Source organism: Nyctibius grandis, chromosome 6 (genome assembly GCF_013368605.1).
Source record: "Nyctibius grandis isolate bNycGra1 chromosome 6, bNycGra1.pri, whole genome shotgun sequence".
Taxonomy (NCBI): Eukaryota; Metazoa; Chordata; class Aves; order Nyctibiiformes; family Nyctibiidae; genus Nyctibius; species Nyctibius grandis.
In genome coordinates this window covers 17,757,183-17,783,096 of record NC_090663.1, presented here as the reverse complement: position 1 = coordinate 17,783,096, position 25,914 = coordinate 17,757,183, and the positions used below count along the sequence as shown (strand labels likewise).

General features: G+C 39.8%; 1 protein-coding gene across 10 annotated transcripts in view; it reads left to right on the top strand.

Moving 5' to 3' along the window:
- Positions 1 to 635: 635 nt before the first annotated feature.
- LDB2 (LIM domain binding 2) overlaps positions 636 to 25,914 on the top strand; it is a 228,100-nt gene continuing 202,821 nt past the window's right edge. For 2 of the 10 annotated variants that reach the window (XM_068402761.1, XM_068402767.1), the window contains exon 1: positions 642 to 1,161. In XM_068402761.1, coding sequence (XP_068258862.1) covers positions 1,030 to 1,161 — 132 coding nt within the window. In that variant the 5' untranslated portion in view covers positions 642 to 1,029. Of the gene's footprint in view, positions 1,162 to 25,914 lie in introns of all 10 variants that reach the window. The other 8 variants (XM_068402762.1, XM_068402765.1, XM_068402764.1 and 5 more) reach the window with 8 other exon arrangements.

Genomic DNA, 25,914 nt, shown 5'->3' with positions numbered 1-25,914 from the left:
CGTACTCTAACCACGACGGGATTTGTGCACGGGAATGATCCTGAAAACAAGGAGCAGCCTCCTACCTAGCTGCCGCCACCTTGAAGCCGGATAGCTGCTTCCATAAGGATCCATTTGCTTCCTTCTAACCCCCGCCGGACGGGGCTGCCGCCGTCATTCGGGGGGCTCCTTCTCCCACCCGCCCCTTTGTGTCGATGCAGTTTTCCGGGAGGTTTCTGTTACTGGTGTTTGGCTGCTCTCCATTATGTGAAGTGCGGTGTGCGAGGGGATTTCTTTGTGCAGGCTCCCCGGCCATCCCGCCTCTGGGGCAGCACCAGGGCCGCCCTCCCTCTCGTCCCCCCAAACTGTTGCTGTGAGGTGCAAACCCCCCCGCCCGCCTCCCAAAAGGCACCGCCGGGGTGGCGAGGGCTGCCGAAGCCTGGGTAGCCCAGCACGAGCGCTTCGGGGTGGCAGAGCCGCGCTGAGGGAACCGTCTGGGCGCGGGTGAATCCCCGGCTGCGAGCGCCGGAGATCGCCGTGGCCTGTGTTTATGTATTTTGTAGTAATCACATTTCTGACATTACCCGAGCGTGCTCCTCGCAGAGGGGGATTGGCTCAGGCAGCTTTTAAACCACCTATATGCTAACCAGCCCTGCTGCCAGGTTCCTGAGGGGTCCTGGCTGGGGAAAATTAAACCCAAACCTTAGACCTCTGTCAGGCGGGGAGGAAAATTATATTTTTGAACTAGTCTACAGCGTGGACAGGAAATGACCCCTCCAGAAACCGCTGCTTTAAAAAGGAGCGGTGGTGCCTGAAGCTACCCAGCCTCTCTCGCTCTCTCCCCGGAGCCGGAGCGCTCCCGCTCCCGCTCCGCTCCCCCCGCGCCTCCCGCCACCGAGGGCTCCCGCCGCAGCTCCAGGCAGCGCGTGCAGCCTGGATGTGTGTGTGTGTGCGCGCCGCTACTTTGTACTGTGAAGAACACACAGCCCATGTGCTCTGTATGGATGTTGGTGATACTCTGTGTAGCTTGAATCTCTGCAAGCAGGCAAGATGTCCAGCACACCACATGACCCTTTCTATTCTTCTCCTTTTGGCCCATTTTATAGGAGACACACACCATACATGGTGCAACCAGAGTACCGAATATACGAAATGAACAAGAGGCTGCAGTCGCGGACGGAGGTAAGTCCCTCAGCCTTCTTTTCCTGTGCATGGACCGGGGTAGGTTTCAGCCCGAATTCCAGCTGAAGCGTCCCACTAGACAGTACAGTATATGCAGGCACGAACCCTAATTAATTTAGTAGTTTAATTGGGTAGTCCCTCATTATGTTTCCACGCAGAGCAACTCTTTGAGGAGATACCAGCTTAGGCTGAAATCTTGGAATTACGGTACAGCACTTCAGGATTGATTATAATGCTGGTCGCAGGAAATTTCTTTGCCTTAGTGTGGTGTTTGCTCAGGATCTGTCCTGCTGGCATTTGCAGCTATAATATTGCAAGGTATTGCTTGAGCTTTTGCACAAAACTAATTCAGAAATGTTGCAGGTTTAGGGGAAGAGACAAACCTTTCTCTAGTTTTGTTTTATAAACTCGTTAAAATTAAAAATGAATGATAACAGAAAAGAGGAGCAGAGCTTTAAAAACTTACTCCTAGGCTGCACTTAAAGAACACATGTTCAGGACGACCGGCAAGAGAAATTCATGTTTACATTTGGAATGCAGTTGCTTTTAGCAAGAGAGATGATCGGTCCACGACTTCAGCATATAGCTGTCAAAAGTACACAATAATGTAAACTACATTCACTGTTGGTTATGCTTTGTATATTCTGTTAGTGGTTTATACACCCTGGGTTCTACACCTAGATTAGCCACCACAAAGTATATGCTGAATGGGAAGGGGAAATACTTTTGTCACTTAAAGAAAAAAAGTAGTGGAGGCTGCATCTTGTTATTTACGTGGTTAAATAAAGCACACTTTTTAGTCTGTTGAAGTGAAAAGTGTGTGGACTGAATCAGGCTGCATTTCTGCCCATGTGTCTGTGTTTGTGCAGCAAACATTCTTGGTGCTGCAGTTTTTCATAGTAGTTTACTAGTGGTGCCCTGAAAACACTTTTAAAAAGTATTGATCTTTTATAGTGAATGGCTTTATATAGAGGCCAAATTCATGCTGTGAAGCATGGGAAAGGATCTCAGATTCATCTGTTTGTTATATTCTAATTCTTTAAGAGAACATGAGGTTATAATAAAATAAACCACACATGCCTGAATTGTCAGCTAAGCCGTGGAGAACCTGTGACGTTTAATGTATGTGATACAGCTAAGGAGATGTGACCTGCTTTCTGATTGGGTAACCGCTGCGGGGTAACTGCTTTTCTGACACTGTTACCACTGCTAGTCTTAAAACATTGCTGGGGAGTTATTGGTAAATACACTTTGTGCTGACTAAAAACTCCAAGCAGCTCATTGCTCTCAAAATCATGGCAACTGTTTCTCAGTTTTGCCCCAAGTTGTTGGTTGCGGACATCACTGCCATTTAGATAGAATGAGGGGGTCTGGGGGATTTACTTGGTACTGTTTATTTGTCAGTGTCTTGCAACTCTGTTCCTTCCATTCCCATACATATTAATGTAATAATTTCTAGGCTTTTTCAAGTAGAAAAAGAAATATGTATCATTAAGTGATTCCTTCAGGGTTTTATATACAAGCTGTTCTGAAAAGCTGTCAGTGCTAATTTAGCCTTTTTACATATTATTTCAATGGGACTTTTAATAATTGACCAGTTTCTGATTGCAGCTCCTTTACAAATGTTACACTAGAAAAGTTTTTGAGGGACTTGTGAAACAACTTCCCCCTCCTGTGTTGCTGAGGTGTGCTGAGTTAGACTCCAGTGCATTTAATTGCAGTTTTTGCTGTGCACAATTCACACGGATTGTTGTGGGCAAAAAGCCATAACCTACTCTTCCTTGCTAGTACTGCCATAGATTTCAGCAGCATTTTACTTTGACAGTGCCTAGTTAATGAAGGCCTTATGCTCCAGCATTTTTTTTTAATTTGCTCAGAGTAAAAATACTTTTGTCTTGTGATTGTTTGGTGTTTACATTCTGGTTCTCTGTTTTTTAATTTCTGAGCTCTGTGCTGTCAGCATTGTTGTTTGTTGAAATGTGTTTTCTAGCTAGGTTCAGCTCATCTCATTCATCCTCTAATTAAAACACCTTCCTTAATTAAAAAAAAAAAAAAATTAGTTTCCTGGGACACTTACAGTGACTAGGTGTGGAAAGCCTGTAAAGAATCATGCTGGCTTCTAGGGCAGGTTGGGAGTGGAAGTTTCACATTAATTTTACACACTTCCAAGCGTGTTTGGGATTGGTAGCTGAAGGCTTCTGCAGCATGTATAACTAGCTCTGAATTTTTTGAATCCAGACCTGTGGAGCTCTGTATGTCATGGAAGGAATGTGCTTGTGCTGGGGTGATACAGGCTTAGTGCATGAACGTTTCTTTTCAGGCAGTCTTTGGAATAATGTAGGCACTGGTCTCTGAAGGAGGCTGCTTGTACGCTCTGAGCCCCAGGGGGTAGGTGAGCACAAGCAAAGCAGCTTAAGGGGAAAGGAATTACAAAGAAACTCTCCAAAAGACTGGGAGTAGCAAGCTGGCAGATTCCATTTGGACCCAACTTCTGGAGAGAGCCAGTGGCAAGTGAGGATGTGTTAAAAAACAGGAACCTACGGCTCTTATCCCAAATATATCCTTGGAAAGCCTTTAGGATTTTTCTGTTTTCCTACAAAATAAAAATGTTCTTAATGATCCTTCAGAGTCAGATTCTCTGCTGTCCCTTGCAGTGGTGAAAGTTCCAAGGCAGAGCAAAACATACATAGTTTAATTAAGTTGTACAGAGGATGGATGGAGAGCCTATGAAAGGGAGTATGTCACGTCTGTTTTCTCCCCTCCATCTGTAGAGTCCACCCTTGTAGTGAATTCCTGTAGCTGCAGTACAGAGCTTGCAGGTAGGTGGGAAATGATTCAAAAAAAAGCAATGGGCTGGTAGAGACACCATTAGGGAATCCACTGGTAAATGCCATTCCTACTCCAATCATTTGCAATTGCTGGCTCTCCCAGCAGCAGGGTCTACGGTATGTTGGGGGAGGTAGAAGTGTCCTCAAAGTGGCTCTGCGCTTGAGGACCCTCACGGAGAAATCCACTGCTTCCGCTCTGGTTTGTGTCAGCACTGGGTGGACGGGAATAATAGTCGTTGTGAAGGATGTGCTTAGTGTAATAAGCAGGCAAAGTATAGAATGATAAATAAAGGTCATTTAGATGCAGCATGGCTATCTTTGTTCTTGTTTTCTTTAGGAAGAAATGGTAGTCATGAAAGTAAAGAATTAGCAACTCTAGCCTGTGCTAGATGTGCAAACTTTTGTTCTCCAGACTTCTTACAACTTTATGGGCTCCTCAGGCAGAACCTACAACTGCCTTTTTAAATTCAGGGTCAGTCTTAGGCGAAGAATTCCAATCACACCCAGGCAGGGGGTGGTTTTATGATGTAAGTACTGGCAAAAGTCCACCACCTAGCTAATTCTTATGTGATCTAAAGTAAATTAGGGAGTCTGGGTTACTAACTAGTGTACAGTAACACCTTACCTTCCTTAAAAGTTGTTCAAAGAAATCTAATCTGTTAATACTTTTTTTCTAAATGGAAATTAATATGTGCTTTCTTAATAATACTTCGTCAGTGTCTAGTGCTGTTTTGTAATGCATCAACAATCCTGATTTAAAGAAGTAAAATGAATATTTAAATGTTTAATAATCTCTAGCAGATATAAAGATAAATCTTATTTACTTCTATCATAGTTGATTAACTTTCTGGTTAACCAAAATGCAGCTGTTTCCTTGCTCTGTGTGTGGTTTTAAGGATTTCATTACCACTCACTCAAACTCAGTTTATCCTAGTATTTTTATATCTGTGTTAGCTTAACATTTCAAAAAAGCAATTCTGTTGTGCCATAATCAGCAGTTTCTAAAGTTCTAGGTAGCAATACACAACATAGGTAAATTAGCTTAAGTATTTTCTCTGTTTTTCATAAAACTCGGTCTTTAAAAAAAGCCTCTTTTCCTCTTTGATGTTGTAAATCTTTTTCTGTTCTAATTTTCCATCATTTGCAATTGCTCACACTTAAAAGAAAACAAAAGGTGATTGTATCTTGTATATAATTATTTTTCAGTAACATTACAGCGCACTGTGGATAGATCACTTAAAGTTGCTGACAGTTTACAGTTTGAGGCGTTGCTTTGTTGCCAATAACCAAAAAAATGTATCAAGCCTTTCATTTGTTTATTTAGTCCCCTACATTGTTAGAACTTTTGCATATCACAATATATGAAATTCACCTTGTCAGTCACTACAAGAGCTTACGCTTTACATCACTATTATATGCAAAACACAGCTTTCCTTCTGGCTAAGAGATCAGTGTTTTAAGGGTGACTAGAGAACTTGATTAGTAGCATATTTGTTTTAAAGACGATCAGCTTAATCAAATCATATTAAACTGTATAGTGAATTTAAGAAAAGTAGAGATTTCATGATGGAAGAAAATGTAAAGAAAAGTAAAAGGAAAATAAAGGAGGATGTTATGATTATTTAAAAGCTACTAAATGAACTGGAAGCGTACACAGACATTCATAGTTGACCAAATATTTAAAGCAAAGCAAAGCAATGCAAAAGAAAGTTTCTGCAGTTTAATGGAAGTCTCTTGTTTTACTTCCTCACATTGCTATCTGATGAAATAATCTTTTCTTCTTCTTCCTGATGCATTTTTAATACATTAGTCATAAAAATCTATGTTGTGACATCACGTTTGTTCACATAGCAACTTACTATCGCAAACAGATCTCTCATATTGTGTACATAAGTCTGAGTTTGTCCAATGAGTTTGTGTTGTTGAGGGAAAAACACAAACTTCTGTCTCAAAGTATCATTGAGGAAATATTCTTTCACCCACAAATATACTAATACTTAGCAATCCTAGGAACATGAGTAAAGTATTTTAGAAGAGTACTTATAAACCATGCTTTGCTGAAACTAAAAGGTCAGTTTTAAAAGAAAACCCTTGAACTCCTTTAGGCAGACACTGACTTCAGAATGGATTTAAGGCTCTTTTTACTGATTGTCTTTTATTTCATAGAGCTTTTTCATCCCTTTTAAAAATTTCAGTTGCAGCTGTTTTCAATTAAAATTGTTACAAACTAACAATTCTTATGAGGCTGGGGGAGGAAAAAAAAGACTGCTTCCTTTCCATACTGATCCTTAGCTTACAATAAGGGATGTCTTGCTGTTTTTTGTTTTTTTTTTTTTTTTTCCCCTAAAGTTATAATATAGAATGTAAACTGCACACATAAGCAACAGGGAGCTTTTGGGGGCAGGGACTGGTGAGGGGGGAGAGTCAGTGTGAAAGTGTAAAAATGGATCTCCTTTGCAAATCGCTCTGATACTTACTAGATCATTTTCTATAAAGAAACCTTTTGTGCCCTTCCTTTTCTCTTTTTCATTCTTTACTCTTTAAACCATAAATCCACTTAAAAAAAACTTAAACGCAGTCTTTCCCTGATGTAAACAAGGTTTACTATGCAGTCTCAAAAATAGAAGCTTCTGCATGGTGAGAAGGAGCAAAACAGAGAATATAACAAGGGCCCAGTCCTGTGCTCTTATTTAAACTGGAGTTTTGCCTGCAGTAGGATTGCAAGATCAGATAAAAAAAATCATTTGGTTTTGGTACATACACTTTCTTTGTTTGCAGAAAAAGGGTATGGGTAGATTGCTAAACTCATTGCAGTATTTTTAGCTGGACTCCTCACTTCAAATGGTATTTTTTTGTATCTTTTTGCCAAAAGTTGCATATCTGCTCTCAACAGGCATTCCAACCGTGCCGATACTTTGTTCGGTTGCTTCCTTCCCAAGAAGAACTTTCTTTCCTGCACTGTACTGTGTAAACAGGCCAGCATATATCCTCATATTGCTGGGTGCTCCTTTCCAAAAGTTGTTTCTGGGCTACTCGAAGCCTCGGAGGGGTGATCTTGGCAGTGACAAGGTTGCCCTGAAGTGGCTGATGATTAGTCTCCAAAAAAGGCTGTGCTAGGGCAGGGCCTGTTGGCCAGGTCTCAATGGTCTTATTTATTAGGCAAAAACTGTAGTGAAAGAAACCTCCCCGAACCCCTGGCTGAAATCTTTTCCCTAGGCTTGTGTCTTTCTTTTCCCCAGTACATTCTTTCTGTGTTTGGCTACTGTTAGAATTTCAGAGAGAAAGCACTTTATGATCAGAATCCTGTTTCTATTTCTCATACATTGCGGTGGACAGTCGTGCGTTTCTAAACCAAAGCCTGTAATTTACTGATCTAAACCAAATAGTACACTTGGTACTCCTGAGGTAACTGGGGTTCCACTAGAACCACCTGCGGACCATAAACCTCGGTATGGGAACAGTTGATGCTTCTAGAGACAACTCTGGCACTTTCATGCCTTTTGGGGCTAGTGAAAAATCACTGACCTGGAAAAATGAGACCTTTGCAGAACTAAATGTGAACTAGGACTTGGTGGCTTTCTAAGCCTATTGCCTCTTCAGGACTCAAGACTCTTGGTAGAGTCTTTGCAAAGGCCATAAACTTTTACAGGAGCAGGCTGTCCTCTCCATGAGACTTAGGTTGCCTTGGCACCACCTTGCTGTTTATACACCATTGTCAAGAAGACATAATCATGATGAAGCTCTTGGCCAGGGTGGTGTTCCCGTCTGCATCATACGGACTTGAAGCATGAGACTCGAGCATAGCAGATGACTTCTTTCTTAGTAACTGATAGCTACAGCCAAAATAAAAGCATCAAACTAGAACTTCTCCCTAAGATCTTTCTGTTGTCAATATTCGCATCCAGGTACTTGGCCAGGGCAGAGTCACAAACTCACAGCTGACACAGTAAAGGAATACCTTTACATAGGTTTCTAAATGTACTTAAAATCCACTGCCTGGTTACCTGCAAACTAAATAGTTAGGCCTTTGCATCCTTCCAAGCAACCAATAAATTAGAACAGTGCTGTAATATCTATCACACGTGATCTGCAATACCTGCTGATATCCATGTTTCCTGATTCTAAGCCACAGTCAGCTTGCCAAGCCTAGTGAGCTGAGCAGAAACATTCAAATCTGTCTGTACCATTTGTGTGTGAATTCTAATCTCTGGGTATAGTTTTGCCATCAGATTACTCACATACAGCAAAGTCAGTATGTGTCCAGATCCCGTCCATTTTACACAACTGCTAGCTGCAGACTAGAGCATCCCTCATGATCCAGAAGAACTGCACAGGCTAGTTGGATGACCTTATCTGTTGCATTTAGAGGGCAAAAGAAACATTATGTGTGTATAAAAGTGATCATATTTGGAAACCCCTGATTAAGGCAGACCCAAGAAAAGACCTAATTGCAGATCCACTGTGCTCGTTCTTCAAAAACTGAATATCTGGAAAAAGCAACGGTCCCTGTTTGAGTATTACTATGTGCAGTCTTACATCGCCTGTGCAGCAGACTATTTTTACTTTTCTTTTGAACTTTCAAACATTTGTTTTTTCTAACTACATTTTTATTAGGTTATTTTCTAACGTAGTAAATTGAGAAAATTATGACTTCCAGTACACTGCACATTTAAAGTATTTCATGTACCTTATTTAGATTCTTGTTCCAGTTGTGTAGTTTTGCCTCTGCCATTAGCAGAAGATTATATCAGAGAAAGAGTTGCCACCTGTCCTAGAGCAGGTTACAAAGAGATTTCTGAAATATTAATGACCACATTATACAAAAAGAAATATTCTAAATCTTTAAATACAGTAGTCACATGGAGACAGGAAAATGCTCAGAAAACAAGAAAGTAAATAGAAAGAATTTTTTTAGTTTTATTATTGTTTACACTGAAGCATCCTCACCATACTCCATCCCTCAGGAAGGCAGTCAGCAGCACCAGCATTCCTAACCATCTCCTACGGGCTAGAGATCCTCCAGGGTGTGATTGGCAAGGCAGGCATGAAGCCTGCTTTGCTACTAGGTTTGCAACCAGGATAGTATTTTACAGCTGGAAAAAGGGAATACAAAATGCCTCACACCTAGAATGCTATGTTTTCTTCATTACAAAAGTCTCAGGCATGGGTTATGCGGCAGTGGAAGAAGGCCCACAAGTGTCTGTTTTACTCCGTCCCCCATATTCTGATAGTCACTTTCCTTTTCAGATCAGCGTCTTCCATAATTCTTGTATCCACTTTAAGTACCAAAAATGTTTCCATGTTACTCCATTTCGCATCACAATAGTCTTATTGTGACTAGAAAGGAAAAGAACAGCTGTAAAATAATTCCTTTAGAGCAAATAGAAATTCTTCTTCTTGAAGTTGGAGGGACCTTCCTTTTGGTACTCGGCCAGCATTTCTTCACCTTTCTTCTATGCCATACCAAGATGTTAAAAACATTGACACGATATTGATTCTATATGTGCATTTGCAACCATACCACTTGCTATAGTGGATGAAGGCAATACAATAGCTCTATCACTTCTACCTAGACTTAATCACTGGCGTATTAGTTAACCCTTAGGGTAATTAGGTAATAATGTTGTTGAAGTATCATTTTAAGCAATTAGAAGTTCAGATATAACGTACTGCAACTACGCATTATATAGTGCATCTATCCATTTTACAGAGCAAAAATTACCATATGTTTTGTGGGAAGCTTGGCATTTTGCACTGACTGGAGTTCTGCTTGTATTTATGAACAGCATGTCTGTAAACTATGGTAATACCTCTTTGAAGGCCACACCTATGCACATTGCTGATTATGTTAAAAAGTGTAGGCCCATTTTAATGAATGTGTTGGCATGAATAATGGGACATGAAAACCCAACGCACTGGGTAAAGGTTCATTACCTGAGTGCAACAAATATTACACGCAAAATTTCCATGACTATTCACTTGAGTTTAACAGTGAATTTGCTTTGGCTGTGCTCGTGCTCTGTATGTGTTTCTGTGAATGTTTGATCAATGGAGTTTTATTCTTACAAGTAATTGCGGAATGCAATTTTCAATTTGTTAAGCATTCTGGAAAGAAGATGCTTATTTTATATGGGCTAAGCTGAGAGGCAGTGTTTCCTGTTTTGAGTTTCCAAAACCTCCCAGATAGAACCATGATACCTAGAAATTAAATACACCAGAGAGGAATCTCTGATTGCTTTGCAGTGAGGACTGACTGGTGTATGAATGTAAAGCAAATTAATGGCAATGACTGGTAGCAATGGGAAAGTTACAGGTCAGTAAATATGATGCATGTGCATATTTTTTTCATGGGACAGGGCACTGCTTACCATGCAGTTACTTTAGAAAAATGTAATATGAAAGAATTGGTGAAAAAATTCAAAGCTTCCTGGCATTTTAAGCCCTTGTTCCACCTGTGCTCATCCAGTTAAGGATGCGAAACAGTAACACACAATATATGACCAATCACAGCATATAGTCTTAGCAGAGCACTGGAGAATATTAGCAGAATGTTACATGCTTACAGCACACTGCTTGTTATGAAAGATGAGCAAAAATATGTCTTAAATTTGAATAATTAATGCATTCAAATAAATTGTTATTAATTCTTAGCAACTCTGAGTAGAACGAAGTGGAATTCATAAAATTTATTATTTGATGTGAGTGATTAGCTCAGCTCTTTTCAGTACCTCTTAACACTCTGTCAGGGTTAATAACGCAAAGTAAAAAGATCGGTCAAGATGCCAGCGCACCAAGTACATGTCTTCTCTGATGGTGCTGTAAGATCATTTAACACCCACATCAAGAGCATCCTGAAGCAACCGAGTTACACCTTGACTGATTGTTTCATCCAAAGGGCTGCACTTCCAAACATGCAGCCGAGCACCGACTTCCTCGTACAGAGCGGTGTTAGCACTGGTACGTAACCTGAAGCCACAACCTGCATGTCTAGACTTACAAGAATCCTACCAGTTGAGCCACTGTGACACCTTGTGGCTTATGAAGCAACACGAGCACCTTTTAGAAAACCAGCAGGTAAAATCTAGAGGTTAATGGGTGTTGATAAATGTCCTCTCATACAACTATCAACAGGAATTTCTTTGCTGGGTTGCTTTACTGTGTTTTCGAGATACAGTTAAATTAAGCGGTACTGGGCTCATTTCTGTTCGGGGTCCTTATATCATGTCTTCTACTGTGAAGTGTCGTAAGATGGGGCACCATTTCGCTAAGTCTGACCTGCTGCTATTATCTCCAGTGCTCTGGTGTTTGCTCATCATTCAGATTACATAAAGAAACACTGTTTTGGCTGCAGTACAGAGTAAATACTTTATTTGTTTGCGACCATTAAAATGGTTAAACAAAAGAATGCTTGAAGAGAGTAAAGTACTTTTCAGTGCTGAGTATGCTAAAACAGTAGCAGAGTTAAAAGTAACTAAGAGATAGGAAGCATTTGGCAATGGGCACACAGCTCTGTAAACCCCTGAATTTAGGGTTAAATAGATGAGTGTTTCAGCTGTGGATAATTCATTAACTACAATGAAGCTGTGTTTTGCTGAGGAATTCTCAATAAACTTAAAATTGGGCCAATAATGGATGGAGCTGAGAAGGAACTCTGCATCTGTAAAGGCTCAGGACCTCACAGTACTCGACACTAGTCTCTTGATTGTCACTTGTTATGTCTTCAAACAAGCATGTCCATGTTTTCTTCCACGGTATTCCTGGGCATTTGAGAGGAGTTTCCCGTGAACTCATGCATTATGTCCTGTAACACTTGCCTTGGCTTTGATGCTTTCAAAAACTTGGCAACAACTTGGCTGAAATGGTTGCCTTCTGTTGCCAAATACTGAGTTATTGCTCCCTTACGATGCAAGAGGACTGCATCCCTCTATTGTCCCTTCAGGTACGTCCACAGTGCTGTCACTTATACAAAATACGTAGACATACGCACCTAAACTTGCATTTAACTTGCTGGTGTGGGAAGCAGTAGCAGCACAGGGCTCAAGGCATGAAATCTACCTTATTTCATGCATAGATATTTTGATCCTTTGCTGAGCTTTATGCTCTTAAAGTTAGGTGGCTGCTAATGCTCATACACAACCCTGTCTTCATCTTGTGTACCATTATATTTACTATAAGATTCTTGGGACTGGGACCACCTTCTCTGTTCTTGTGCAGTGCTAGCACAGTGGAGCTCTGGTCTGCATCTGCAGCTCATTTTTAATACTGTGCTATGTGTTGTAACTAACTAAAGGCTAAAAGTAGGTAATAGTGTTTAAAATGCTTTCAAAACTACATATAAATATATCACATTCATTTTAATTTCACAAATCAAAATATTTTAATTGATATTACATGTATTTATGCACTACAAAGAATTATCTGAATAGAAAATACCGTAAGACTGTAGGTTCTTGGAAGATGGCTGTTTAACGTTATTAACACATTTTGTTACTTCTCAAATAATTGAGCACACCCATGCAACCTACGGGCTTTGCCAGGAAAGTACAAATATATTTTAGGGCAGCATTCTGCTGGTTGGTTTGTACATCTGATATTGTTATTGAATCTATTACATTTTAGTGTGATTCTTCAGTAGTTTCATGTCAATCAAAGAAGCCCATTCCAAGTCCATTTTCTCTTAACTGTGGAAAGACTCTCTTATCTTAAATTCCACAGGAAAAGCATATTCTTCTTGACGGGAACTGGCGCTGTGGAATATGTATCTTATTTCGTGAGGATTGGGAAGGGAATATTGCAAAGTCTTGTAATAAATAAGTTCTTGTAGTAAATAAGTAGAGATGAACCAGAGAGGTTGTTCTAGGGAAGAAAGACAACACTTATTTTTTCTTTTATTGTTTGCACTCCACTGATTTAATTAGCCAGTGAGAACAGACCCACTTTGAATATTAAAAAGACAAAATCAACTCCCCCCTCCCCTGTCCCCACATCTGTTGCCTTTTAGAGACTACTTGCAGTACCCAAACAACCCAGTGTTTAATGGATTTTTCTTTTTAACAGACGTTACCTATATTTTCTTGCAAATAAATGAGGTAGTTATAAATATTTTATTCTGGTTCTGAAGGAAAGACACTGTTTAAATTGTCATGTTGAAAGAAATTGGGCTACCTTAAGCAAAACTAAAACATTTTTTGGTGTTACATAAATGAAGGTAGTCGCAGTCCTGATACATTTCTGAATGGTGATCTAATAGCAATATCTTCATGATTACCATATTATAGAAACTTAAATCGTTCCTGAGACTGCTTGAAGTTGTAAAGAGTGGAGTCCGGTGCAGGGTAATACATTGGTCAGGAGCAGGAGAGCATAGATGGGTAAAACTGCTGAAATGATCTCTGCTCTATTTCGTTATTCTACTGCCTTCTGCAGTATCAATTAATGGACTGAATTTCAATAAGGAAGCGAAGCAGTTCGCTGCACCTCTGCGGGGTTAGGCCCACCCATGCACAGGAGCTAGAGCCTCCTTTCTAATCGCAGTCTAGAATATTAATATTAATACCTCATCCTTGTCCTGTTCAGTGCCCATCCTATTTTGGGACCTTTTATCATCTATGGACCCCAGAATTCCCTTAGCTTTGTTTAACGCTGCATCAAAAGCATCAAAAAAGGGTGGATTTTTTCAATAGTTTTTTCTCACCATTTTATTATGGGCATATACTAGCTACTTTATTAAAATATTTTTCCTGTTGAGAGAAAAGAACTCTCCTAATTTTGCTGAAGGTGGCTTTTTAGAAACACAATTACCTATATAATTTTCAAGATTATTATTAGGAAGTATATGAAACTATTAGGACCATGGGAACTTGGATAAACCCACCTGATGTGCAAATTTTGTTACCAGAATAGCTGCTCTAAGCTTGAGAACACTGAGTGTGATTATAAGAGTCAACTGAGAAACATAAATTGAGAGCTCAACCCAGCAGTCTTTCCCTTCCTTAGAGATTGATGGCACACAGATGCACGATTGCAAATAACAGAGTTTGTGGGCCAATGGTGCTGTTGTGATTTAAAAAAAAAAATAAAATCTTTTTCTCTATCGCAAGCTTCCTAGGTTTGTTTCAGCCTGATCTTATAACTGCAGCTCCCCATCCCATGCAAAGCTTTCCTGTTCACGTCAATGAAATGAGCATTTGGCCCTGTTTAGGAAGGTGCTAGAAGAAGGTGCAGAAGCTGGTTCGGCAAAAATTTGTTTTGTGGAACCTACCTATTCTAATGGGTTTACCAGTTTTAGGTGACTTAGTTCTTAGAGATGAATCTGAGGCACATTAAAAGGGCTAGAAGGGCCTATTCAGTTTTGAAGTGTTTTTCATAGTTGTCTATGTGATAAAACCGCATGTTCAGGGGCTTAGATTTTGTTTGCACTTACCCTTTCAGAAATGAGAAAGGTATAATAGAAAGCATGGTTAAGAACAAGCAGCACGCGTTAATAAGGAATATTGTTTAGCAAAACAAATAACAGAAAGGGGGTGAAGTTTTCCTCAATCAGAAATGTAGCTGGAGAGAAATGAATTGTACATATGTTAGCAGAATAGTAGGTAGATCGGGAGGCTGTATGAAGTACATAATTTAGCTGAGCTTATCCACACACTCCTTGAAAGTGAACTCCGAAGCCTACACTGTTAGCTGTATTAATAAATAACAAATTTTGCAAGATTTGTTATTAGCTTTATTCTTTGGTTTTAATAGCAATCAAAACCAAATCCTAGACATTCATAGTTAACATTTTTCAACATTTTTCTCCAGCAGCTGCTAGCCTGTACTGCTTTACTGGGAAGGGGAAAGGAGACAATTAATGAAATTCATAGCCTTTTAGTGTCTGGTCGGCCTGTGCCTGGCAGCATGTGGGGTTTGTGGCTGCTGACCTGGCAGACTTACAGCTTTTTATGACGTCAAGTGCACACATCATGGGTCTGTGCAAGCTAAATATGGGCTTCAAAACCCCCCTTCCCGGTTGCTTTCATTTAGGAGACTAAGGACTTCTCCCAGTAAAAATCAAGAGTGAAAGAATTGAGCCACTCATTACAGTTGTGAACTTGTGTGCTTGGCAGCACGTTCCTGGGCCCAGCAGCTTTTTTTTCTTAGACGTGCTTTCTGTATAGTGCTTTATTTGTTTGGTATAGTAAACGATAACTTGCCGCTTTAATAAGTGAAAAATGGATGCAGCTAACAAATCTGAGTTCTGTTGAAATAAATAGCAAATTCTTCATTAGCTTCAACAGCACCAGCACCGTATATCTACCTTAAAGTATGGGTCCCTTCACTTTATTTGTATGAACCTTTGGAGTTCTTTTGCTAAGAAAATGAGATTGAAATAATTCTCTCTACAAGGTTTATATATGTTGACAAAATGTTACTGTCTGTTTCACACTCAGTTGCATTTAAAACCTGCGGGTGCATTTCAGGCCATAAAATAGGTTTACGAAATAACACCCACTTGCATTCATGGTTGTCTCCCTTGCATCTACTTAATGATGTATTTATTTCTAGAAATTGCATTTGAAATTCCCAGACATCTAAACCTTTTTCAGCATCAAAATGACCACTGATCTTAAAAAAATCGTCTACATTAGCACCAACTCAATCATTCACAAGGGCTGGAGGAAATGAAACATCTGGGATCTATTAAGATTTTTATTTATGCTTTGAAATATTGAAATATGTATCACTGCTTGCCTTTTACACTTTGAGCATGAATACATTAAAGCAAGCTCTCACAACATAAATAGTTGCATGGTAAAGTGATTTGGGCTAGAAAGCTGGGACCCCACCGTGTAATTGTAGAGGAATCGCAAGGAAGGTGGCGACTGTGCTGAACATCACTTTATTTATTTATTGTGGTGATAGAAGGACTTTACCAGATTCTTACCAAAGATAACAGACTCTTCAATTCTCTTGTGGCTTATCGCAGAAAATGCTTCACCATTGCATTTATCTGCTTTCTATACAACATGCCTTTGAGGTGCAACCTTGTTAGAAGTGAAAGTGTCATGGCCTGAAATTTTCTCACTACACTTTTAAATAATCCCCTACTTGCACCCTCATCGAAGGACACTTTTTTTTTTTATTATTAGCTTGCCTTTGTAATCATGTAATATTTTTGGAGGGGGAAGGCGGCTGTTAGGCCCATAGCCCAGGCCCCATCAGAAGCTGGCTGAGCTTCCACAAACTCTGCTAATTCTCTTCAGCTCCCCTGCGCTCCGCCAGCGCCCGTGGAGAGAGCGGGCACAGGACGAGGGGATTAAAGCCTCTGAGTGCTCTGTCACCACGGTACCAGGCAGATTGTAAATACATTGTTAAAGACAGACATTTGGGCAACAGGCAATGCTGCTACTGGGCTTTTTCGGAGGCTGGTTAAGGAAAGGTCTGAGCTGGAGTGCTGTCAGGTTTTCCGCAAGGCAGCCCCGCACCTAGAAGGGAACGGCCACGTCTGAACAAGGCACCTGTTGTGCTGGGGCCTAAATTTTCCAGACGGCAGGCTCTTGTTGTCACTTTGTAAATACACTTCTCTGCCTTGCTCGTCTTTCAACCAATACATTTGATTTTTAAACTAGAGAGTCGTGTAGGCTGGTCTTGTTAGACAAATATTTGCAGATGTTCCTTAGGGAAGGAGAAGACCCTGGAGGGTTCCTGCTGGAGGAGCCTCCAGCAGAGCGCATGCAATATGGCAGCGCGGCCGGCGCGCAGACACCCGGCTCAGCAGCGCGCACAGCTCCTGGGCTTCTCAGCATCAACAGCAAAAGCTGAAGGAAAGGCTCGTGTTAGCTATCAGTAAGTAACTGTATCCTATTCTCACTGGGACCAGTCACTAGAGGGGGTGAGATGTCATCTGTTAACCTAGAGTATTACAGGCATTTTGGAGGAAGATTGTAAATCCCGTTTGTGGTGGGAAGAGGAGCTCATTACCAGGTAGAGTCCTTCAGCTGAGGCAGAGTCCCTTCCATCCCACAGAAACCCTCTTGTAAAATGTGTTTGGGATTTTGTCCATGACTTGCTGATTTTACTGGAGACTCTGAACACAGTATCTGGCAAGAATTAATTGGAAACCATGTCATTTTGGGGGAAGTGGAAGGAAAAAAGGATGCACACTTGCAGATCATTGGTGCACTCAATGTGTGCTTCCCATAGTGAGTTTTACCAGAATTTTCTATTCTTTACTTTTGGATTCATGGAAATAGGAGAATAATACAGTAGATGGTGAAAGTTAGCTTTAGGAAGGGAAAAGTTTTCAGAAGTGGCTTACCAGCAAATATACCAGTCTGACTGACCACGAACAGAACAAATCTTTAAATACCATTTTTATAGACAGTACTAAGCCAAAGGGAACAGTAAAAGCAGAAGGGTTTGCTGATGCAGCATACAGTGTCTTTAAAAGGACATTTTGAAATTTGTTGTCATCTGATGTGAATGTTCAAGATTGGATAATATCCTGTAGTGAAGATGATTTACTTAACTTCTATTACATTTAAAACTTGCCTAAGATGTATCTAAAAACCTATACTGAAGTAACAAATCAGTGAAAAGCTAATATGTTATTTATCAACAAGTGTTCGCTAGATTACAAAGATTTGAATATCCTTCAGGTTTTCCCTTTGGGTGTTGTCACAACATACACATGAAAACGTTAGACATGTCAGCATAAAAACTTAAGTAGAAGTGAAATTAGTTGAAGTTTCACCCAGAACCTCCATTGCTGATACAGGGAACTGCAATGAATATAGATGATTCCACCACTGATTATCATTCAAAATACCAGTGCTGTGAGTTTTTCCTTTTAAGTGACATTGTAAGAGATTTTTTTTTAACAAGTTTTAATTGGCATTTCTCATTCATTTAGAGAGATGCACAATATTGTAATAGCTGACAACCTAAACTTATGCTATGAATGAAAAAACACATTTACAAAATCTTGGAGCTAGATCATAGTGTGGCAATTCTGTAAAAGACTGTTCGCTCAACGATTAGTCACAGCACTCTTACTAAATGTGTTTCAATTCATTTTTTGTCACTGAGAAATTGAGAAATAGGTAGCTTATTGAAGGCGACTGCATCCTTTTATGCAAATTTAATGCACTTGGCAGGTTTATCATGATAAGTGGTCAGGATGAGATAGTTCATGATGTATCTCTAATCTTTTCTGTGAAGATGTTCATGTCTTGCAGGAAGTAGCCCCTTGAGAGCTCGAATCTTTAGAAGTATGCGGCAGATGGTGATATCTGCGGAGTGTTATAGATTGCTTTGAAGTTCCTCCAAACGATGCCTTCAGTTAGTGTATCTGAGTTTTTGCAAGTTCTCTTGCTTCATCTCTCCTTTGGTGCCCTCTTCCCTCCTCCATCATGTTGTGTCCCCAAGTTGTTTCTCATACTGGGAACACACACCACAACCTCTCAGAGTACATCTCAACTTGCTCCCCAGTGCTGTCATATCTTTGCCTGTAAAGTTGTTCTTGCATTAGGCATCTTCCATATTTTAAGTGCGGGGATTCACAACAGGAAACCAATAAAACAGAACAAATATCTTAGAAAAGCCTATCTATCGTTCATGCTTTATGTTCAGTTCTTGAGTAAATCTTTGGAGCCAACATTAGCACCAGTGTCATGTTAACTAATTCATCAATTATAATCAATTACCAATATTAATTAGGCCAACTTCTCTTTAGATTAGTAACAAGAAATGCTTAAATTTTAATGCTGCTGTAGGGAGTCTGAAGGAACTCACAAAATCAAAAAACACTGCAAAGCTTTTGAAAATCAAAACTTAATTTACTGGAATACAGCTAATGAAATAGATACAACATAAAAGCATAAAATAATACAGGTTACAGATCTGAACAACTGTGTATTTTCAGAGCTGAATATTTTCACTTTTCATGAGTTGGCCTAGGTTGATCTGAGTTTGGATGGGCTTTTTTTTCTGAAATCAAGTACCAGATTTCATGTAAATTTTTATACCTGTCATATTCACATTTGTAATGTGAATTTGTAAATTCATATTTTAGAATCACTCTCCTTAAGTATTTCTGTTACCATCTTCCCTATACGTAATCTTGTGTGTAATAATTGGTAATATTTAGTTAGGTATGTCTAGGATTTTTAGTGTCTAGGATTTTTTTGGCATTACTTCTCACTCAAATGCCATTCCTACAACTTGATCCCTTTTAAATATCTGTATTTGTAATGTTTTTTTCGATCATGGCCTACTGATTCCTACTAAACCCATAAAAAATAGTGTATTAATATTTCAAGTAATAATTTAATTAATTATTGTGCGATTCCTCAGTCTGCTGTATGCTGTGTAACAAAGCATAGCTTCTATTAAGACTAAGACCTGAATATTTCTGTTTGCATCACACTTCCTTTTACTGTTCAAATCATCCTCAAAGGCTTTTTTCTTTTTATAGGAGAAGGAGCCGTAGGAGTCACGGCGAAACATGCTGTGTTACTCAGTTGCTTTTAAAAGGAAGACGGCCAGTGAGCTGTGTATTCTTGAGATGGGATACAAGGGTAATTCAGGGAAGTCATTAACTTCTGTGATTAGTCCAGTTTAAAAAGTCTTGATTTTTGAGGTTGTACTTGCAACCCTCAATCTATGCCATTAACTAACCTCTCCTTGGATTGTCGGCTTTTTTTAATGAGGTGTCAGTAATTAAATGTTGAAGGCACATTAGTACATCTTCATCAAAATACATTTTAGGTCCTTGTTATTATTATTTGCAAAACATCATAGTTTCATATCACAATGTAGTTGTTTAAAAAAAAAAAAAGGCCTTGAAAAACAGTAACAGAGACCTGACTCAGCTGTCTGTGATTTGGAAAGGGGTACTAAAGACTCGTAAAATCTCCTTGTTAAAATTCTGCTCGTGAGTTAAGGAAGAGACTGTGGTGACTTTTCTGTCTCTGTGACATTCCCTTTGTTTCTGGTTATTGCTATAATATGTCATCCCAAGGTGATTTATAGAATCACTTGGAATGATTCTAGATTTATAAGAATTCATTTGCACGGCAAAGAGGATTTTTTTATTTTGGAATGGAGAAGGAAGTCTGAAATGATAGTTATAATCTTTGATTTAAAAAAAATGTATATATTTTCCTACCTAATTGGTACTTTACAGTCTAGATCTACAAGGCCTAGCAAAAGACTTCTTTCCCCACCACAAATAATTCTTGCAGCTCTAATCCAAACCCAATGAACGCTTTAATAATGATGTGTTTGTACTACATTTTAATAAACGATGTGACTGAATGCAAAGTTAGTTTAACCCTCACTCAGAGTACCTGGCTGAAACGTCACCTTTGCATTTCTTCCCCCGCATTGAACTGGCAAACCGTTTGTACATGCAAATGAAATAATAAGTATTTGCCTGCTTATTGCCCTTCCTGTGAGCGCAGATTTTTCCGAAGGAATGTGGGACAGACCTGGCAGTTGATTCAGTCCATTCTTAAACCTTTGGCTCGTGTGCCAAGGAGACTGGATCAGTTCCTGTGCCTTGCTGTGCTCTACCACAGACTGTATTAAAACTTAACCAACAAGATCATTGGAGGCAATGTCGCCATGACCAGAATATTCGTTTTTTCAAAACTCACCTGTTTTCTGAACCAGCTGTTAAAAATATCTCTGTGCCGTCTGTGTCCCTCTTGGTTGCTGCCCTTTTTGTAGGAGCCATGCTGTTTGTCTTCTATTTGTTGAGCAGCGCCCTTTCTTGCTCATCCTGGTTTCAGACCCAGACACAGATCTCCTCTATGCCATGCTCTGACCTAACTCTTCTTGTCCTCTGGCCCTGGAAAGAGTGTTAATAATATAGTGCTGTATTTTTGCTAGTGAAGTTCAGTGATGAATATTGTACTTGTCTGCATCAGTTCTTAGGCTTTCTGGAGCAGCACCCAAAAGACCAATATATTCACAGTTCTGAATTTTCCAACTTTGATGTTAATTTTGTTGTAGATTTTTAAAATAATAGCAAAATAAGAAACTTCTTTCAGTATTATTCTGAAAATCATCATAATCATCATATATCCATGTTGCAAATGAATATGCAGTACAGTGCTATCAGTGAAGAATACATCCATTGAATAGTACATCCATTGCAGACATTGTGAATCATAACCCAAATTTTTTATCTAGGGCATCTTTTGACTTTGCTTATGAGTGGATTGCTGTCTACTGATCTAGTGATTTTCAGAGGAGAAAAGTTGCTTAACTGGAGAGAAAAAAAATAGGAAAAAAGGAAAAAAAAAAAAAAAGATAATGCCGTCAAGACTAAATGCTTCACCAGTAGCTAATATCTGTGTCCACATGACTGATTCTACTTTTTAATCAATAATGTACACTGATAAAAAGGAGGTTATGTATTCCAGTGTGGAAAACCCAAAATATTTACTCAACCGTCTGTTTGCTTTTATAGCAGCAACAAATCTAGGCTTCTATTTGCAAACTGTGAACAAAGATGAAACACTAAAATAGCTGTGAAATTTCCTTTTTTTTTTTTTTTTTTTTTCTTTTTGGAAATCCTTTCCACAACTGCTGGTTTAGTAAATGAACACATTTTTAAACTTTAGGCCTCATACATGATAGCTGTATAAACTAGCCAGAGTCATTTCACTTACAGGAATGCCAGCAGAGCTCTGAGAACTAAAGGAGACCCTAAAGCTAGCTTTAATTGTTCTGGCTGTGTGGGTACAAACATGGAGACATGGTGCCATCTCTTCTGCATTGCTTGGCCAGCCTGCCTGGAAAGAGAGATCAGGAAAGGACAGACTGGCATAAACCCTCGTGCTCAGTTCCTGGGAACACCATGCGAAAACAGATTCAGGCTCAGTAGTACTGTGGGCCAGCTAGCAGAGTAAGGAAAATATTGGCAAAGTAACAGCTTTGGTTTTAGAACAGCCCGGAGGATTTTATTTTTGTTAGGCAGTAAGAATAAAGACGGTTGATAGATGCCATTTAGATTAGTCAGCTTTGATGCTCTCTTTCTAATGCTAAGGATTGCTTTAAAGTAAATATTTTAAATTTTTATTTTTCCATAGAGGAACCTTCCTCACGACTTAACAGATGGGTTAAGAAGAGTCACCTGGTGATGATCAATAGAGTAATTCTTGTTTTTTCAGGAACGTAATTCAGTGATGAGTGTGTACAATTGGCCTGTGTGACCATCATGTTTATACAAAGGCCAAAACGGATACATGGCTTGAAATATGTTATTTGACCATTTTCCATGAGTGCTGATGCAGAGAGGAGAAGGTGAAGGACAGACTCTACAAATATATCCTATAGTTGTAAATAGCTGTAAAAGGAGACGATATTGCAGGACCCTCCTCTGCCTCCTCACTGTGTCAGAAAACAATATATGTATGAAAGAAAGCAAAACATTGTAAACTTCTAGGATGGTCTGCAGCCAAAAAATGGCAATTCTGCTTACTGAAATAGAATAGGCAGTGTGTTCTCAACAGGAGAATATTGCCAAAAGGAACAACTGAATACGTATTCTATAAAAAGTATGGGTTTAAGTCCTGTGAATTTCTCATAGTTGAATCCAATATCACTTAGGAGAGTGTAGAGCACTTGAAAATGCACAAAGCCAAAACCCTAGAGAATTCTGTTGTCACTTTTCCATCCACTCTCCCCATCTGATTTTGTCTAAGGTTCATATTTGAAATTTTAGTTAAAAATAATGCTATCAGCTGTATAAAAATAAAAGAGCAAGAAACCAGAATTCCTTACCAGTAGCACTTTAAATAGAAGAAATATTTTTTTTTAAAAAAGGTCTGATATACCTAGCACTGTTTATTATGTTGTGTTCAAATTTGGATAGTGTTTTCTACCTGGTAGTGAAAATATATTAATCCTTTTTTTTTTTTTAATCTGTTTGTGGTGGACTTTTGGGAGGGATTTTCTGGGACTGGTGGACCTGCAGGACGGACCTGCAGGACTACTTCTAGGGGCTCAATAAAAGGTAACTAGGAAGAGCAACCTCCCTGTTGGCAGCCTTTTGTTTGCCTTATAGAGGTAGGCATACCTTATGTTTAAAATTTGTAGGTGTCTGTGTATCAAAAAAATGAAAAATGGTGCATTGTTTAGTTTCATTGTCATAGTTTAAACACTAACTCCATTGTGCAGTGTCTGGATTACAAATAAACAGATTCATTGTCCTCTACTTGTGTCCTAATGTGCAGGCTCAGAGACCTCGACAGACATCCATTGAAGTTCATTAGCTCTGACTGTAGCTTCCAAGTCTGTTTGCTAATTGATAAAAATACTAAACTAAGCCTTAAAAAGATCATTGGCATCCCCACCAAAAACAAAGGAAAGAAAAAGAGAAAAGGCCTGGATGCCTCAGTTGAACTGCCAGATATTAGCTGTTTAAATTCTCAGAGATAGTGAGATCTGCATAGAAACTCGGAAAGAGCATTTGAAAGAGACTGAACATTTTCTCACATACCAGTGCTCTCACAGGCTGGCATGTCAGAAGAGGCTTTGAAGTTTTGTTTCCTAGGGTGTCATAAGCTAGCGCAAGTATGCAAGTCTTCTACATAGTATGAAATTGTAAGAAAAACTGATCTCCTCAGATAAGAATATGAAGGAAGTGTGTGAATTCTGCTGCTTTCCTTCCATCCATCCTCCATCTTACTCCCATTCAGAAGGTTACATTTATATGGAAAATTTAGACATCATACATTCTCTCCTGCATAAAATTTTTTAAAAGATCACTTTAGGATGGGATTGCATGATATGTTCTCATAGGCCTTTACCCATGAAGTGATATACCATTGAGAAGCTCTGCATCCACACACAGGTCTTTTTGGTGCCTGACTTCATTGTAAATCTGGGGCTTAAATGGGGTTTTTCAGCACAGATTGCTGCAGTGAAGATAACTTTTGCTATAGTTTTTATTGTACTTGAGCTTTTAGAAGGCTTTCCCCTTTCTCTGCCTCTGTGTTCACACAACAATTCATTGCTTCAGCTGGGATCAGCAAAAATAAGTATTAAGTTGGATGACTGGATGAATGGAAGGAGTGAAGCTCTCAAAGCTAGGGGTGAATCTTTAACGTACAATTACATGCTTCTTCCTTCACCCTGTCGAACTATTTTGCTGCCCCTGACAAGAGCTCATTGATGGGCTGGCATATCTCTGTTTAGAGTGAAACAATTTTTGGAGAATGTCCTAATCTGCCTGCCTAGGATCTTGTATTAACACTCATTGCCATTGTATCTGAGCACTTCCCAAGTGTCAGAACAACAATGATATCTCTCTCTTCCTTCCCCACCAGGGATGGAAACAGTTAGTTTGTTCTTTCCTTGTAAGGGAATTTAAATGGGGTCAGAGAGCCAGGATGGTTAATAATATGGTTTTGTGACTTAGCTGGATGGGTGGATTTCATACCCATTGTTGCTTTCTTCCTGCTTTGTGGTGGTTGCACGCTTGCTTGCCAGCTTCCCTTCCTGGTCATTGGCACAACTCAAAAGAGGAAAGGAAAGCTCTAAGTGGCTGGCCACAGAAGTGAGCCTGGGAAGAGGTGAGGTGTTGGGTGAAGCAGACTGATAAGGAAGAGGCTTGATGACATGGTCAGATAGAGGAGCTTTAAAAGGCTAAAGTCAGATCTGCTGAGAAGGATTTATTGCAGCACCAAGAGGTCATGTATTTTTCTCTTATGAAGCCCCATAGGAATGGGCTATAGTGCAGAGAACTATGTGAAAAGCCTAATAGCAAGGAAGGGGAGTTAGTTCTGTCTCACAAACCAGTGGAGACAGAGTCGTACACTGAACTGTATGGGCAAATGTGCATGGTGGAGGTCATATAGCTGGGGGCGAGCCCCAGCTTTTGCTGCAGTTGGGTGCTATCTAGTAACTTCTTCCCAGAGGCAGTGATTTTAGCAGGGTCCTTCTAGTAGGCAGATCATGCTGACAGAAGGGACTCTGAAAATATTTGTGGGGAAAAAAAATGAAAAAATCCACTGCTGAGAATATGCTCCTGGACAAAGGTTTAATTAATTAATTAATTAATTTAGCTCGGAAACATTTTAGCAGTGACCATGTACCCTTTGCATGAGAGCTTTGACAGATTTCATCCTTTACTCTGCTGAGACGGGCTTGATGGCAGAAGGGAAGTAGCAGAGGAAAGACAGGGTGGTGCTGAGAGGCTCAGAGCTGGAGAACTGCAGGGCACAGGGTGGATTTGACTCGTAAAGGCAGGATACAACATTGGCTCAGACGTGTCAGATCAGAGGAATGCCACATCCTCAAGCACTAAATTCTGTTAGGCTTTTCAGAATGTGTGAAATGCAGGGGGTTTGCATTTCTTCTTTGAGAAGATCGATAATATTTCCATGCACTATGTGTCCACTCAGACCCTCCATGCAAACAGCGAGAGTGGCATGGCTAAGCGTAACAGCGCCCCATGAGGCATGATGGTTCCACCATGGTCAGTAACTCTGCAGGATTCTTAATGCCCTGAGTATCTACAGTATGAATTACTGCCAGAACTAGAGGCACATTGTTTCTAGAACAGCAAACAGCAGAGAGCTAAAAATACTAAGGGTCAAAATTTACTATTGGGTTAAATCTGAGAACTGTGTTATTTTTTTGAGGGACTCCCTCATGCATAACCAGTTGACCAGCATATGCTGCTTGATGTCTGGCCATATGAGCCCTTTGCTTTCTCAGTTTTTGTAGTAAACGATTCCTCCAGATCTACCTTATTTCTTTTTGGAAGGCAAGTGCCTGGCCTTTAAGAGCTCGCTCTTTCCCTCTTGTTTCTCCATTTATTTTTTAATCCTTCCTTGGCTTCTCTCACCATTGGTTCACAAAAGCTGATGGCCTTAGTAGCTGTCAATGCACAGGATGCCCCAGTGCTAGCTGGTGATTGATAGGTCCTTTA